This window comes from Lemur catta, chromosome 2 (assembly GCF_020740605.2).
Source record: "Lemur catta isolate mLemCat1 chromosome 2, mLemCat1.pri, whole genome shotgun sequence".
NCBI lineage: Eukaryota > Metazoa > Chordata > Mammalia > Primates > Lemuridae > Lemur > Lemur catta.
This window is the reverse complement of record NC_059129.1, coordinates 28,324,502-28,339,845: the sequence shown is the minus strand read 5'-3', so window position 1 is coordinate 28,339,845 and position 15,344 is coordinate 28,324,502. Positions and strand designations below refer to the sequence as shown.

The 15,344-nt window shown below is 51.2% G+C and overlaps 2 protein-coding genes and 1 non-coding gene across 3 annotated transcripts; 1 reads left to right on the top strand and 2 right to left on the bottom strand.

Moving 5' to 3' along the window:
• Positions 1-185: 185 nt before the first annotated feature.
• On the bottom strand, positions 186-12,135 carry BUD23 (BUD23 rRNA methyltransferase and ribosome maturation factor). The gene is made up of 12 exons (XM_045543133.1): positions 12,030-12,135; positions 11,893-11,930; positions 10,008-10,103; positions 9,837-9,919; positions 9,641-9,737; positions 7,251-7,347; positions 6,074-6,124; positions 5,266-5,351; positions 5,042-5,087; positions 4,677-4,735; positions 638-727; positions 186-493 (listed from the first exon to the last, which is right to left on the bottom strand). The coding sequence occupies exons 1-12, from the start codon at positions 12,075-12,077 to the stop codon at positions 439-441; spliced, it is 846 nt and encodes a 281-aa protein (XP_045399089.1). The 5' UTR covers positions 12,078-12,135; the 3' UTR covers positions 186-438.
• Positions 1,207-1,339, bottom strand: LOC123633783. Its single transcript, XR_006733787.1, has one exon. It is a non-coding gene; the product is annotated as a small Cajal body-specific RNA 20 (non-coding RNA).
• A 109-nt stretch (positions 12,136-12,244) lies between the features above and the next one.
• Positions 12,245-14,704, top strand: DNAJC30 (DnaJ heat shock protein family (Hsp40) member C30). Its single transcript, XM_045543149.1, has one exon. The coding sequence runs from the start codon at positions 12,285-12,287 to the stop codon at positions 12,963-12,965; it is 681 nt and encodes a 226-aa protein (XP_045399105.1). The 5' UTR covers positions 12,245-12,284; the 3' UTR covers positions 12,966-14,704.
• The last annotated feature ends 640 nt before the right edge of the window (positions 14,705-15,344 follow it).

Sequence of the window (15,344 nt, the reverse complement as noted above, 5' to 3'; positions counted from 1 at the left end):
ACCTCAAACTCCTGGGCTCAAGCAATCCTCCTGCCTCAGCCTCCCGAGTAGCTGGGACTACAGGCATGCGCCACTATGCCCGGCTAATTTTTCTCTCTATATATATTTTTAGCTGTCCATATAATTTCTTTCTATTTTTAGTAGAGACAGGGTCTCACTCTTGCTCAGGCTGGTCTCAAACTCCTGACCTCGAGCGATCCACCCACCTCGGCCTCCCAGAGGGCTAGGATTACAGGCATGAGCCACTGCGCCTGGCCCAGAGAACTGTTTTTAGTGAAAGAAATACTTTCAGAACTTTGAAACTTTTCTAAAATACTTTGTCAGCTGATGAAGGAAACGTTCCAATATTCAAAACTTTCCCGAGGCAAGTGCCAGGCTGGACCACACAGGATGTCACCGTGTGGCCCCACAGCCGTCCCACTGGGACGCGGCCACTGCTTAGAAGCGTGGCTTGCGCTTGCGGCCGGTGTACTGGGTGTCAGGTCTGACTGCCCTGTGCAAAGAAACAGGACAGTCTCAGAAGAAATAAAGCAGCCCTGGGACCCCTTCAAATGCAAATAAGCCCTTAGTGGCATCGAAGTATCCCCTCCACCCTCCCACACCCGCCGCCAGGTTCCCAGCTGAACCGGGTACTCACTTGCCCTGCCGCCGGCGCCGCTCCTTCTTCTCCAGCACCCACCCTCGGCTCTTCCTCACCACCGCCCGCCTCGGCATCCTGAGCCGGACCCTGGGGCCAGAGACGCAGCTGTGAGCTGATGCTGGGCCGCGTGACTGGCACATATGCTAACCCGGGTAGGGGAAGACGGCGAGCTTCCCTCTGAGTTAGATGGCCTCGGATGCCCCGCCCTTCAAAGGCTTCACTTTCCATTCCAAAACGACAGGACCCACCCTGCACACCCGCCTTCCTGGTAACAAACGCTGGGGCCAAAGCAGGGCAGCATGAGGGCTAGAGGTGAGGGGCCACTCCCTCACAGGCATCTCTGTGGCAGAAGACCACTTGCTTGCTGGGCGTGCAGACATCCTGTCTGTGGGGCAGACAGGTGGCCACGCTACACTGGGGGCAACCCAGGCCAAGATCAGCTGATGAGAGCCTGGCAGTGCCCAAGGAAAGCCACAGGCCCTGTGCCCAGTGCAGCCACTGAAAGCTCCAGTGTGGTTTGGGGTCAGCATGCCTGGTGTCAACCCAGTGGGGCTCCCAGCAACTGGGAATGTGTGAGGCAGGAAAACAAGGCTGCCCGGCTCGCGGCAGTCCTGACAGTGATCCTCGGGGGCTCATCTCGGCCTCCATCCCTGGCTGAGGAGAAACTGGACCCCCCACAGCTCCAAGGGGAGAGAGGCCCTGAGAACAATGGGAACCTGCCCCCCACACAAGCACACCCCCACCTGGCAGTGGGGATCAAACTGCGTCCAGCATAACCTGCAAGAGGGCTGCCTGCCCCATGCTACCAACCACTTGCCAAGCACCTGCAGGCACAGCCCACGTCTGTTCAACAGTGGCATGAACCAGCCCTGCTCTTCAAGGGACCACCCCACCAGGCCAAGCCAAGTGCAGAGAGGCCCACGAGCCGCCCAGGGCATGCCAGGAAGGACAAGCACAGAGATGAGCTGGTGTTTCTAGAGGCGGGGCTGGGGCACACCCAGGCAGCGCATGCTAAGGCGCGCTGTGGCAGGACTGACGGCGAAGGCCACCCAGTCACAGGCTGGGCCATGGAGGTGTGCACACCATCGAGGAGTCTGCTCCCCCTTCAGGAAGCGGCGGGAACCAAGATGCTTTGTATCACCACAATGACACACCATCCTCTAGACTTCGGGGTGTAGAGAGACAATGGTTCATGAGAGGAACTTAGGGGACCCACAACTAGGGGGCAGGAAGACAGGGATGGACAGGAGGGACTGAGAAGGACTGAGGGTGTGGGAAGGAGGAAAGAGGCCTGGAATAACCCAGCAGACCCTGGCGACCGTCCCAAGAAACCAGTGTGGGGTGAGCCAAGGAGCCGCCACTCAGACAGCTGCCCGGTGAGCCAGGGCAAGGTGGGAGGCAGCTGCACACTGGCTGGAGATGCAGGATTCATCTCAAAGATTCTAGAAGGAAACATAAACTGTAGGGGCAGAGTGGCAAACGGGGCAAGAGGTGAATGAACCACAGAAAGAACAAGGGAAGTCATCCGGGGAGATGAAGGGAGCAGGTGAAGATGGGGGTACCCCAAAGCACAGGTCTGAGAGAGAAGTGGGGGCCCAGCCCTGCAGGGGCATAGGAGAGGCACGGCGGGGTGGAGCCCGGCAGCAAGGATCAGGGAAGGCACAGGTGAGACAAAGTTATGCCAAAAAAAAAACGGAGACTGAAGACAAATTAGGTAAGCACTTAGAAACTTTTTCTTAGTACACCTATTTATGGTACGTGTCCTGATTGTGACTAGACAGAAGTGAGAGTAACGGGAGAAGCCCCCCCTTCCCTCCACCTGATCTGAGGAACTGGAGAGCAAGAGCCTGCAGAACAGGGATGGAAAAGGGACACGTTGGGCTCCCTGCCGCTCGACACGCTGCTGGGGCGGGTGGCGTTACCCTCCCCCTTCTACGGAGGTGATGAACGATGCTCAGGTTGTTCAACTTACCCGAGTCTACGGTTAGGACATGTCGTCTGCAGACACTGGTATGAGGACAAGAGGATCCTAAGATGCATGCAGGGAGTTACCTGGCACTTCCTCTGTCAGGTAGGAGATGGGACCATCCCTGGGAGCAAGTGATGGGCACCTCCAGAGCATAAGTCTTCTAGAAGGGCCCCCATGTCCCCGTGGGAAATGACTGGGGAAACTAAGAGAGAAATGACCTCAAAGGGCCAAGAAGTCACCCAGCACAAACCTGTGGTGGACACGAGGAATAAGCATGATTGTCGCCACCGGTGGGCCTTCCAAACTCATTTCCTCTCTGTCCGTTTTTCCTCTTAAATGTCTTATAGGCCTTAAAACCTTTCACATCAACCAGAACTAAGAAATAACCTCCCTGTTCATTACTTTATAATCAGTTATTTATTCAACAAATACTGAACACTTTTTAACTAACAAAATACTATTTCGACATACTACAAGTTCCTGCCAAGTTGCATTCTAGTTGGGGACAGGAATGACCAAGTAAACTGATATATATAATCGGGGACAGTGAAAGATGTTAAGGAAAATAAAACTGTGGAGAACTTGACTGAAGATACTGAACAGAGAAACAATGGTGTAATTTATATTTTAGAAAAAAAAGAAAAAAAAATCCCATGTCCTGATTTCCCTAAAAAGCAGGAAAGAAAGAAAGGGAAAGCAAAGGAAAAGTCTGGTTGCTCTGAAGAAAACCAACTGAAAGAGGCGAAGACTGAAGCAGGGAGACAAGGCAGGCAGCTACGAGTGAGCCAGGCAAGGGCGGTGGCGACTGCACGAGCTCCAAGTGGGGAGAAGGGTGGGCGCTGGGATCACATTGAGGGGAGGGCCAGCAGGGCTTGCTGACAGCTGAGTGGATGTAAGACCAGGGAAAGACAGGAGCGACTGACATGGTGAAGAATGGGGGAGGAAGTGTGGGGGTGAAAACCGAGAGCTTTGTTTGAGGCACCTGTGGAAAAGTCTGGGTACAGCACTGAGTAGACAGTTGGAAAACGACGTGGCTGAGGCGAAAGATGAGGGGGCTGCACACCATGGCTCATGCCTGTAACCCCAGCTACTTGGGAGGCCAAAGCGGGAGGATCACTTGTGCCCAGTTCAGGACCAGTCTGGGCAACATAGCAAGACTCCATCTCTACAAAAAATTTTTAAAAAATGAGCCAGGTGCAATGGCGCACACCTGTAGTCCCAGCTACTCGGGAGGCTGAGGCAGAAGGATCGCTTGAGCCCAGGAGTTCAAGGCTGCAGTGAGCTATGATCACATCACTGCACTCCAGCCTGGGGGACAGATGGAGATGTTCTTTTATAAAAGAAGGGGAGGGGAGGAGAGAGAAAGGGAGGGAAAAGAAGAATGATCAGCTCTCTCAGATCCTAGCGAGCAGGCAAGTTGAAAGTAAAGATAAGGGCGTGAAGAAAAGACTGAGGAGCACAGATTTGGCAAGACAGAAATTGGTGGTGGCCTTGATGAAAACAATTTGTGATGAGACAGAAGCGTTAGCCTGAGAAGTGGACCGAGAGTGACAGGAGAGTGAGTGGCAAGAATGAGTAGTTTTGTTATAAAGGAAAGCAGATAACTGGGGAGGCAGTTAGGACTTGGCATGGGGTTAATTAAGGGAGAATCTTTTCTGAAACAGGGTAAGTCGTGCAGCCTGTGTGTGAGCCGAGGGGGATGCCCCAGGAGAGTGACAATGCGGATGCAGGACAGAGAAGGGAGTGCCACAGGAGCCAAGAAGGGACGGGGTGGGCGCAGGTGGAGGGCAGCCGCAGGGAAGGAAAGGGACAGCCCGCCAAGCAAGGCAAGAGGAAGGGCACATGCAGGCTCACAAACGCAGCAAGGCTGCCTGACTGCCCAGACATCCAGAAAGGTCCCCACCCCCCCAGGCCCTAAGGCAGGAGCAGGCACAGTCCAAAGGGCTCTCCAGTTCTACCACCACCTTGGTGGCAGAGGCTTGGGTAAAAGCAGAGAGAAACGCCATGTCTAACAAACCTGGCAGCAGCAACCCCCTACCCTGAGACAGGGCTCAAGCATGGCTTTACCTCTCACTGGTGAATGTGGACTCCACGGCCTCCTCTCCATCCGGGTTTTCATTCAGCCCCTGCAGAAACCAAAGTGCTCTTGGATCACCCTGGAGATCTCGCTACCCATCTGCCCCACTCCAGAAGCCTGGGTACCCAGGCCTGCGCCCTTCAAGGGGCCCAGTCCCATAAGAAAGAACCGAAATTCCTTTCTGTGACCTGGACAGCTGTCTCTGCCTCCAGACTCGGAGGACTTGGACACACCAGGCTCCGCGCTCTGGGCCTGGGCCTGCTTTACCACCAGGGTCCTCCCGGCACACTCTTCAGGCTGAGTCCCACTGCCTGGAATCCAAAAGACAGGGGCCCACACACCCGGGGTCCCTCACCTTTGGCAGAAAGGTCGAAGGTCCCGAAAATAAGCAGAGGTAGAACCTGAAATAAGAAAGTGCAAAGTGAGGACGGGGCTCCTAAAGCCTTGCAGGGAGACCAGACCTTGCCACCCCCACCCACCTCCTGCCTGCCTGGACCTTGGTGGCCCCCCAGCACTACTGTGGCCCACTGAGTGGCCCTCCTGCCTGCAGCCAGACAGCACACTGGCCCCAGCGCTCACTTCTTCGCTTTGGCACTGTTTGGGTAGTCCACCACGACGCCACCAGTGAAGCCCGCCCTTGTGGCCTGGGTCGTGATCAGCTCCAGCTGGGGAGAGAGGCAGTGAGTGAGAGAGCGAGCGAGTGGGGAGGCTGCAGGAGCTGACGGCTTCATCTCCACTCCCGGCAAGAAGCCAGTCTGCTCTAGGACGGACCTGCCTGTGAGAACTGAAGGTCTTTACCAGACCCTTCCAATTCTGAGTCCCAAAAAGCCCTGTAGAGAAAATCGCAGGCTAGAAGCCAGCACGGCACACGACTCCTTTGGAGGAATTACAGAACAAAGCAACTCTCCTCATTCTCACTTTCTAGCCCAGCGACCCATCTCCCTGCTCAAATCTCAGGAAATGAATGGCCACCGATCTGAAGCCAGACTTGTCCATGTTATTAGTCAGGGACAGACAGCTCCTTACTTATCTTTCAAAATCTATACTTTTTTTATTTAGAAGAAACAGGTCTTGTTCTGTCACCAAAGCTGGAATGTAGTGGTGCGATTACGGCTAACTGCAGCCTCAAACTCCTGAGCTCAAACGATCCTCCCCCCTCAGCCTCCTCAGAACTGTAGGACCAACCCCAGCATGGGAGTGGGAGAAGCTGACCCAGCTCATTAAAAATAAATTTTTTTGTAGAGAGAGGGTCTCGTCACGCTTCACAGAACAGGTAATTATTGATACCCTCTCACCCTTCCCACCATTTATTTGGTTACAAAAATCAGCAATATCACATTATCTGTGATACCATTTCATCCGCACCTCCAGTACCCAAGGGGCTCACCTGCTCCGAGTTCTCGGGGTACAGCTGCAGGACAGCTCGGGCTCCACGGACCTGCCAGCAACAGAAACGTCACTACCTTACAAAGGACCCCCATGCGATCAGGACCTGGTCACTCCCCCCTCCTCCATTCACTGAATATTCACTGAGTGCGCATTCCGTGCAAGGCGCTGTTCTCAGGGCTGGGGAGACGGTCACGGACTAGACAGCTGGACCTTGGAGCTCACATTTTAGTGGGGGAGGCAACTGACATATAGTAACGATAAATGCCAAAAAGGAAAACTGGGACAAAGGGACAGAGAGTGACAGAGTTTACTTTTTGGTTCAAGGAAGGCCTCTCTGTGAGGGAACTTAAACAGAGACCTGAATGCAGCAGGCAGCTGGCTTTCAGATGTCTGAGGGAGGAACCTTTCAGCAGCAAGAAGGGCAGACACAAAGGCCCTAGACCTGCAGGATTAACCCCACTGTGAGTGGGAGAACCATGTGACATACAAGACCAGCAGTCAGCCGTCTGCAGAGACTACAGGGAAGTCGGAGTTGGGTGGGGAAGATGAAGGAGGCAAAAAATACCCAGATCCTTCAAAAAAGTAAAAGAACTCATTTTCAGGACTTTGAATCTCAAACTACCATCTAATCCTGGTAAACAACTGAAATCAACACTATCAGTTATAAGGACAAGATAAAGCGAATGAAGGCCCTTGGTGGTCCATGACCATCCTGCTCCCCATCTGAGCAAACACATCAGCAGGGGCGAGGAAGGGATGGAGAGGCAAGACCAAGAGGATGTGGGCACGCTGGACGGTGTCCCCTGCATGGCCTGCACACGGTGTCTCTGTCCTCATTCTGCTTATTCCATGCCCCCAAACCAATGTCTGATTAACACTCAGCATAGTAGACACTAGAATTGTGATCAACAGAAATAGGCCCGACTCCGTAGTAAACTGGTCTCAGACTTTGACACCAGTGTCTTCTGGGTCTGACTGGAGAGTGTCAGCCACTGAGCCTGAACTTCTGTTTAGGCTGAGGAGCTGGAGAGAGGTAACCACAGTAAGGTCCTGCCAACCCATGCGGTCCCATCTGAGTGGCCTTCCCTCCACAGGACACCTCAACTTCCTCACTCTACCTGCAAGGCAGGGCAAAGGACAGGAAGCCAGCTCAAATGGGGAGATCTTATACTCACGAGAACAGAATAAAGAGAAGAAAAAAAGCAGTACAGGCGCTTGGCAGGAATGTCAGATTTCTTGTTAGCATTACAGAGCCACTGCACAGCAGAAATGCTGAAAAGGAAAGGACTCAGTCAGGGAAGGGACCAATCCACGTGTCCCCATCCCCTGCCTCTTCAGGACTCCAACACCACCCATCCTGGACCTCCAGGTGAAACCTTCCACTCACAGCTCCCCTTCTCGGAAAGCACTGGTCCCCTCCAGGCCAGGACTCTATGAGAGCGGACAGACAGGTACATGGAAGGGCAGCACATTCACATCCCCCAGCCGGTCCCAGGAAACACTTTCTCAGCCTTGTTTCTACATGCATCCCTAGTTCAACAAAATCACTCTGTGTGTCAAGGCTGTCTCTGCCCACCTACCCTTCATTTCATCCTCCATTCAAAGGAAATACACAGTATAGTACTCACCGACACACAGCCATTTATTCACTCTCCTCCTAAATCATTGCCTTCTACCAAACCTGTTAAGTGTCTTCACAATCCCCAGATTTAAAACCTCAAGCATTCCAGAGGAAGCTTGTTTAAAAACAAAACCAAACCTCAAGCAGGTGCTGTGTCCTCCCCTTGCTGGCTTTCCCCTCCTCACTGCTGTGCACACCCATCCATGGGGCCCCATACCCCACTGGCCAGTCCCACAGCTTCTCCCAGCGTTCACGTCCCTCCACCACCACTCACAACTCAGTACTGTCTCGAATGCTCCAACAACCTAACCTCTCTCTTCCACCTGCAAATTACCTTCCTGAAGTACAGTTGTTGGTTTTTTTTTTTTTAAGACAGAGTCTCACTCTGTTGCCTGGGCTATGGGCTAGAGTACCGTGGCATCAGCCTAGCTCACAGCAACCTCAAACTCCTGGGCTCAAGGGATCCTCCTGCCTCAGCCTTCCAAGTAAGTAGCTGGGACTACAGGCACGCACGAACACACCTGGCTAATTTTTCTATTTTTAGTAGAGATGGGGTCTCGCTCTTGCTCAGGCTGTTCTCATCAAACTCCTGACCTCAAGCAATCTTCCCGCTTCAGCCTCTCAGAGTGCTAGGACTACAGGCATGAGCCACCACAACCAGCCTTAAACATACACCTGATCCCATCACTTCCCAGCTCCCCATTATCTACTGAATAAAGCCCATATTTCTTGGGAAGCAGTTAAAAGCCTCCTAGGAACACACAATCTCATCCTTCCATGAAATCTCTCACTCATCCCTCTGATCTCAAGACTCCTTTCTCACTGGCTTCTGTGCCTTTGCTCGCTGTTCCTTCACTCAGAAACCCTCTCCTTGACTATCCAAATTCCTCCCGGACTTCAAGGCCCAGCCCCTCTGTGGCTCAAGGCTTTCTCGTGCTCTCTTGCTCCTCCCCACAGCTCTGGCAGGTCCCACAACTCCCCAGAGCACACCACACGTGGTCCTGTGTTACAGTGCCTAATAAACCACAGATATTCTTAAAAGTAGGGTTTCCATACTCCATGGCACCTTATACAATGTCTTATGTATAGCAAATATTTAAAAAAACAGCTTGTCATACCATCTCCGTTTTAAAAAAAACACCACCAACAAAAATGACTATTTACTTCTAATCAAACAGACCATACTGCTGGCCTTTGATTTTTGTTTGTTTGTTTTACAGTTTCAAACATCTCATCTGATCATTAGTAAAAAGCAATTGCTACCTTTGAAACGATCCCCCCCTCCAGCCTGTTCCCAGATATAAGAAAGCCTTCAAATCCAAATTTTCACTCCTCACTCGGATCCCTGCCCTGTCTTCCTACCACTCAACCTAGCATCACTGAAGGTGGTCTCCCTCCAAGGTAATGATTTTAACTTCCCACCAAAAAAGCACTACACTGAATGCTAAACAGAACTTACCACAAAAGGCAAAGAAAAAGATGTTTCTAATAGTAATTTTACTGTTCTAAGATGTGTTATCAAAGTACTATACACAAACTCAAACCTAACCCTGATAACCGAGAAAGGACTCCAAAGCCACTGAAGAGATTAGGGCAGCCCAAGCCGCTCTCCACCAGTGTGCTTCAAAAAGAAAACAAGATGGCTCCTAGAGGCTAAAAGACCACTCCGGTCCCCCACCAGGCACACAAAGCAGACACAGAATCCATACCAGTGGTGCCTGAACCTGGCAATGCAAGATGCTCACAGCAGCAATTTTGAAATGCGGAAAAAAACAAAACAAAACAAAATAAAAATACACCATATTCTTGGGCCTTGCTCTGACCTTATAAATCTGAAAATTCCAAGAAATGTGTATTTTTAAGCATCCTGTGTGACTCTGCCACCCAGCCAGGTTTAGGAAGCACTGGCCTGCAGGACTAAAAGCAAGAAGTGAAAACCCTCACCTGATACAACCATCAAAGGTGCCCGGTCTGAAGGGGATGCCCTGGCCCATGTCCCCTAGAAGCAGGTCTCCCTCTGTGTCTCGGTCCAAGGCCGCATCTACATTGAAGAATAGGAAGTCGGAGAAAGAGATAATATATCCAGCTGCTCCACACTCAAGAGAGTAGTCCATGCTGGTGCCAAACGGGACATACTTACCCAGCATGGCAGGGCTGATGTCGATGCCCACCCAATAGTGCCCCTCATCAGAGAGATAATTTCCACTCAGCCCAGAACCACAGCTGGAAGAAACAGTCACACAGAGAACCAATGAGAGCAGTAAAAACACCCCACCACCGAGACAATCTGAACCAGGCCCCAGGATCTCACCCAATATCCAACAGGTAACAGGGCTGACCCTCAGGCAGGCAAAGGAGCTCCAGTGCTCGCCCAGCCATCCTGGTCTGCACATCAATCATCCGTGAGCTGGGAAGGCAGACACACAAGTGAGTGATAAAGGAGTTCTGGGATAATACCTCCCCTTGACCAAAACAAGCCCAGGGACCAAAATAAAGGATCTTCCTAGGGTACTCTTTCCTGACCCCTTCACCTGGTAATTCTAACTTGGAATCAACAAACTCAACTATTTAAAACTGATCCCAAAAGTCCATGTAATACAGCAACATTCTATTTTGTTGTGACACAAATTCCAAGTGTACCAGCTATTAAAACAAAGCTAACCTGAAGGAAGCAAATCACTTAGCTAATGAACAACCATTGAGTATCTGCAACTCTAATAAGCTTTGATGCCCCGAATTACTCGTTAAGAATATATTTTCTTGGAGAATTATCCACCACAGTTACTCATCTTTATACATAAAGATCAACAGTACAAAACAAAAAACCAAGTGGCAGTGCTGCCCCTGACAAATATAATGCAAGCCACACGCCTTTTCAGTAGCCATGTTAAAAAGAAACTCAAGAAAAAGGTAAAATAAACTGTAGTAATTGTTTAACCCTACAAATTTAACAATGCATTGTCTTTAAACCAATATGCCCAAAGTATTACTTAAACATATAATCAACATAAATTATCAGCAAGATAAATATTTTTTTAAGAGACAGGGTCTTGTTCTGCTGCCCAGGCTAGAGTGCAGTGGTGTGATCATAGCTCACTACAGTCTCCAACTCCTGGGCTCAAACCCTCCTGCCTCAGCATCACAAGTAGCTGGGACTACAGGCTCATGCCACCATACCTGGCTATTTTTTTTTTTTTTTTTTTTTGCACAGTTAGGTTCTCATTATGTTGCCCAGGGTGATCTCAGACTCCTGGCCTCAAGCAATCCTCTTGCCTCAGCCTCCCAAAGTGCTGGAAATTACAGGTGTGCGCCACCCAGCCTGGCCAATAAGACATTTTAGATGGTACTATAATGTGCACCTATAGTGCTGGCTACTCAGGAGGCTGAGGCAGGAGGATTACTTGAGGCCAGGAGTTTCAGGCTGCGATGAGCTATGATCATGCCTGTGAATAGCCACTGCACTCCAGCCTAGGTAACAGAGCAAGACCCTGTCTCAAAGAAATAGTTTGCAGCTCTTCATACTCATTCAAACTAGAATGGCCGTGGGCTATCATAATGAACAGAGTAGATTAAAAAAGAATGGTTTGTCTAGCCTTCCCAAAATCAAAGGAGAGAATCACAAATAATAGTTTTACTACAGTTTGAACAGAAATGAGAGAATACGTATTTACAGAATTTCCTACAGAGCAGCGTATAAGAACTGGCAGGATTGGAAGTCCTTGCTCTAGCCTTCACCTGTCAAATGATTTTGTAGTAATACAAATAACTTATGAAATAACTTATGAAATTCAGACAATACCTACACCAGTGGTTGTGCAGATTTAGTGATGTAAATAGACAAGATAAGCATCGTATGAACATTATCTCCTTTCCCCCAATAGTACTGACCCCTTACCCATACCCACTGCATACTGCCTATTTTACCACATGCTTTAAAGAAGCTGTCGTACTAAACTTTGAAAACTACCTACGAAAAGTAGGCATAATCACGCCCACTTTCAATGCTGAGGTTACCATGGCGCAGAGGGTTCGGTGGTTCACTTAAAATTGACTTTACCAGCGGCACAAACAGCATCAACCCAGATCTCTCTCTTTCCCACCCCCAAAGCCTACGTGCGTTCCAAGCCATGCCCGCAATCAGGGCAACTTGCGGGTTCCCGACCCCCAGCGCCGAATAAAATCCAGGGTCAGCTCACTTGCGAACGTATTTCCGGGCTTCATTCTCGTCGTAAAACTGCGAGAAAAAGAAAGAGAAATGGCAGACAGAGGGAGGAATCCAGATGCGGTGGCCCTAGGAAAGGAAAGAGGGGTGCCCGCGGGCCACAGGCCTCACCAGCTCCGGCGGTCCGCCGTGCTCCGGTCTCCGGCCGCGAAACGCCATCACCTCACCTCACCCGCACGCTTGGTACTGGCGTCTCCGGAGCCCGGCTTTTATGTCATCAGCCCCGCGACCGCCTGGTAATACGCATGCTCCACGCCTCTCCCGGCTTCCTTTTTCCTTGATTGGCTACAAGGGCCGAAGCGCCGGGACCAACCCGCGCTTCCCATTGGCCAGTTCATCTTGCACCGTCCGCCTGATGCATTCAACATGGCAGCTACGCGCGGTTTGAGGCGGCCGCGGTTGTTACTGTGGATGTTGTGGCCGGCCTGGAGCTTTACACGACATTCGGCGTCGGGCCCGGGCCTGGGCGCGAGGACTTACTCCCGGGGCGACGGCCAGTACTCGCGCACGGCGCTCTACGACCTGCTGGACGTCCCCACCACGGCCACGCAGGCGCAGATCAAGGCCGCCTACTACCGGCAGAGCTTCGTCTACCACCCGGACCGCAACGCGGGGAGCGCCCAGGCCGCCGAGCGCTTCACGCGCATCTCCCAGGCCTACGTGGTGCTGGGCAGTGCCACCCTCCGTCGCAAGTATGACCGCGGTCTGCTCAGCGACGAGGACCTGCGCGGGCCCGGCGTCCGGCCCTCCAGGCCGCCCACCGCGGACGCCGGCCCTCCCCGCCCCCCGCCGGCCGCCTCTCGGGCCCAAGACGGCGGTCGGGGCGCGCCGGGCGCCAACCGCACCATGTTCAACTTCGACGCCTTCTACCAGGCGCACTACGGGGAACAGCTGGAGCGCGAGCGGCGCCTGCGGGCCCGGCGGGAGGCCCTTCGCAAGCAGCAGGAGGACCGGGCCAAGAAAGGCTTCCGGTGGGACGAGGTCCGAGACACTGCTTTCATTGTCGTTCTCCTCACCATCTTCGCTGTCGTCGGCTTCCGTATTTAATCGGAGAGAGGAGGGAAGGGGAGCTGCCCCAGCCAGCCCCGAGTAAACGGCCTTTCCTGTCTTCTGAACCCTGGGCCTGCCTCTGTCTACCTCTGCTGGGGTCTGAAGGAACTCCCTGCCCTCCCGACCTGCCCCGCTTAGCCGGTGACCTGCACGTCCCTCCCCTGCGCTCCAGAAAAGGCGGCTTTGTGATGCCTAAGAAAGAGGCCCCAAGATGAAGAGTCCCGAAAGCCCAGGAGTGAAGGGTTTTCTGGAATCCCTTGGGTGCCTGCTTCCAGAGGTCGCCTTCCTGATGTTGTCGACTTCTGGAACACTTGCTCTGGCTTTATTGTAAAGCCCTGAGCAAGATTTATCTGCTCCTGTCCCACATTTGTACTTTGGGGCTCCTCTGTAACCTTGAAACGTGCAATGTGACCAATTGTTGGCTGCCAAAAGAAAAAGTCTGGGGTTGTACGAAACTTGTCTTTCTATGAGTTCCCCAGGCCACAGGTGAGACCTGATCCAGAGTAAAAATGGGATCTGTGGAAAGTCTGCCATTCCTCCCTCTATGGTCAGCCCCACACCGCACTCCCCCTTTTGTTGGTGGCATTCGGGGGTGGGAAAACAAGGTCATCAAGCATTAGGAATGAGTTCCTGTGCCCATATTTATCTAATGTATGACCTTGGAGAGGTTACTCTGTGGACATGACAGCAGAGGAATAAGTCTGTCATGCTTTATTACCCATAGTTCTAATCCATAGTGATTACAACTTAGTGCTAGTAGGGCCAGGTTTATCCTTGGGGCAGTGTGCCTGTCACCTGGTCATCCCTTTACCTGCCAGCCCTATTGCTAACTGTACAGCCCTTCCCCTCTCAGAAATAGAGTGACAGATGCAAAGCTAGAGTCCCATGAGTGTAGCCAATGCTCCTCTTTAACTTGCAGTGCTCACCACAGGCCCTACAAGTCCTTGAAAGAAGGCTGCTTGAGGCTGGGGGAATCCTTGGGGGTTTGGAGTAGACAGGACTACTGAAGGACAGGAGGCTTGCTGTTCAAGGTGGAGACTCGGTTCCTTATGCATAGCTGGCGGAAGGTGTTTGTTTGTTTGTTTGTTTTTTAATTTCCAATTCATGCAAAACAGTGGGTCATCACTTGGTCAGAGCTGTAGGAGTAAGGCTGTGTTACCCAAGTCACTGGACGTGGGGAGTGGGTTGTCTGTGAGACTGTAGCTGCTATAGCTTTTGTGCACTGGGACTGAGTGGAAAGCTGTGGGAGACGAAAACTCTTGGAGAAGGTCTACGGCAAGGATGAGGCCCCAAGTCTAGGCTCTAAGCAAAGCCAGAGCTGGTTTGCTATGTTACTGAGTGCAGTTGAGTGCAATTCTTGCTCTCAAATGTTTTGTGTAAAACTCCTTGTGTAAATTGGGATAAACCCTCACCTAGGTCAGCTTGGCCTCTTGAAAACCATTCAGTTGTCATCTGGAGGCTGGGGTTAAGCTCCCAGTCACCACTTTGCAGTGTCCATATGATTCAACAGTAAAGATGTGAGCCCACCTGGTTCAGATTTGCTTGGCTCAGTGAGCCTTGATTGGTAGAAGGAGGGTATGTACTTTTGAAAAAGAACATTTAATGGTATTATGTTTCACATTTGGGAAACAAGCTGGAAAGTCTGTTATTTTTGAAATACAAACAACAGGAAGTGGAGCATAGTGACATGTACAGAAGCTAGTGATTCTAAACAAATAAAGTGAGGCATAACAGAGTCCTTGGGGCAAGGGCTTTTTGTTTCTGTCAGAAGGAGTTTGGTTCTTTTGGTTTGTAAAAGCATTAAAAGTCTGCAAAAACATGGGCCCCTTTGCATGGAGCTCTAGTTAGTTTTCCCTCAGTGAAGATCATAGCTAAGAAGGTTTCCTGTGGCCCCAGAATCTGGAGTAGATAGAAAGTTTCAGACTAAGGGCCGGGCGCGGTGGCTCACACCTGTAATCCTAGCACTCTGGGAGGCCGAGGCAGGTGGATCGTTTGGAGTTCACGAGACCAGCCTGAGCAAGAGCAAGACCCTGTCTCTACTAAAAATAGAAAGAAATTATATGGACAACTAAAAAAAAAAAAAAAATATATATATATATATATATATATATATATATATATATATATATATATAAAATTAGCCAGGCATGGTGGCACATGCCTGTAATCCAAGCTACTCGGGAGCCTGAGGTAGTAGGATCGCTTGAGACCAGGAGTTCGAGGTTGCTGTGAGCTGGGCTGACGCCACGGCACTCTAGCCTGGGCAACAGAGCGAGACTCTGTCTCAAAAAAAAAAAAAAAAAGTTTCAGACTAAGGATGGGTCCAGACAAGGTAAAACTTCTGGAACATTCCATGCAACTCTAAGCAGGGTAGTC